Source organism: Lottia gigantea, assembly GCF_000327385.1.
Source record: "Lottia gigantea unplaced genomic scaffold LOTGIsca_2933, whole genome shotgun sequence".
Classification (NCBI taxonomy): domain Eukaryota; kingdom Metazoa; phylum Mollusca; class Gastropoda; family Lottiidae; genus Lottia; species Lottia gigantea.
This window is the reverse complement of record NW_008708959.1, coordinates 2513-3765: the sequence shown is the minus strand read 5'-3', so window position 1 is coordinate 3765 and position 1253 is coordinate 2513. Positions and strand designations below refer to the sequence as shown.

The window sequence follows — 1253 nt, the reverse complement described above, 5'->3', positions numbered from 1 at the left end:
CGATGGTGACGTTTGGTAATAAGTGAAATCCGCCATTTTGTTTTTGTCAAAGTATACATCAATACATATTACCTTGCTTGAAACTACTGAATTCATTCTACTAGCTGACATTGTACAGGAAACCCATGTTTATCAAAACAAGTAAATGCGGAGGTCACGCGAGGTCGCACATGTAAATTATTAATCCTTTCCGGAAATCCACGAAAAATAGGTTTCCACGAAATTAGGTTACTCGACTGTATAAACCATAACATAAATCTTCCACAATTACCATGCTGCTGTTCAAACAATGAAATGCAAAATATATGTATCACCTGCAAGCGGGCCACCGAACATTCCTGCAACTCCACCAATAAAATTGATGTATCCTAGAGCAGTTGAATACATCTTCAGTCCCGAAATATCCATGACAATGGCAGGATAAAGTACAGCACAGCTGCCCCAAAAAAGTCCATACAAAATACAGATTACAAGTAACTGATTATAGGTTTCGAAATATGCAAATGTCAAAACTGTCACCGAACACAAGAAAAGGAATAGGGGCCAAATTGTCATTCGTTTGCATTTCAAAAATGGCGATTTATCAGTTAGTAAAACTCTGCCTCCGATACTTGCAAATCCATTGATAGACAATAAAAAAGGACCATCTTGAACATCAAAATGGCGACTTCTCATCATATCAACAAAAAACGTATTTAGAATTGTGAATAAAATGGTCATAATAAAACAATTCAATGAAACCACCAAGAAAGCAGGCTTCCAAACACTTCACAGTTCAACAATGATTTAAAATCAGTCTTCTGTATGCCAACTAATTGTTCTCGCCTCTTCCTGAAAAACATAATCAGGATACCAACTGGAACACAGTTGAGGAAATATGCACCAATAATCAAGAAGGTTCCTCTCCAACCGAATACTTCGTTCAAGACGGAAATCAGAAATGGAAAATAGACATTGCCGACTCCTATAAATACACTGACAACAGTAACCATGGTAACCCTTTTTTCTTCAAACATTTCACCAACCACAGTGAACGGGAGCAAGAAGGTTAGAGACAGACCAATACCTACAGCATATTGATAACAAATTATGTATGTATTAAAATTCATTTGCAAGCAATTCAGACTTCGCCAGAAGGTTGCCAAATCCCATTTCAGAAGCTATATAAGGAAGGTTTTCTAAACTTTTAGTGCCTCAGGAATACTGAAAGAATTCATTTGCACCAGTCCAATTGTTCAGACGTCTTGCAATTC

The 1253-nt window shown here is 37.0% G+C and overlaps 1 protein-coding gene across 1 annotated transcript; it reads right to left on the bottom strand.

Annotated features, from left to right (window-relative positions):
- Nucleotides 1-282: 282 nt before the first annotated feature.
- Nucleotides 283-1109, bottom strand: LOTGIDRAFT_147536 (hypothetical protein; the record flags this gene model as incomplete). Its single annotated transcript, XM_009056962.1, is given in 2 exon segments — nt 283-756; nt 768-1109. The coding sequence occupies 2 exon segments, from the start codon at nt 1107-1109 to the stop codon at nt 283-285; spliced, it is 816 nt and encodes a 271-aa protein (XP_009055210.1).
- Nucleotides 1110-1253: the final 144 nt, after the last annotated feature.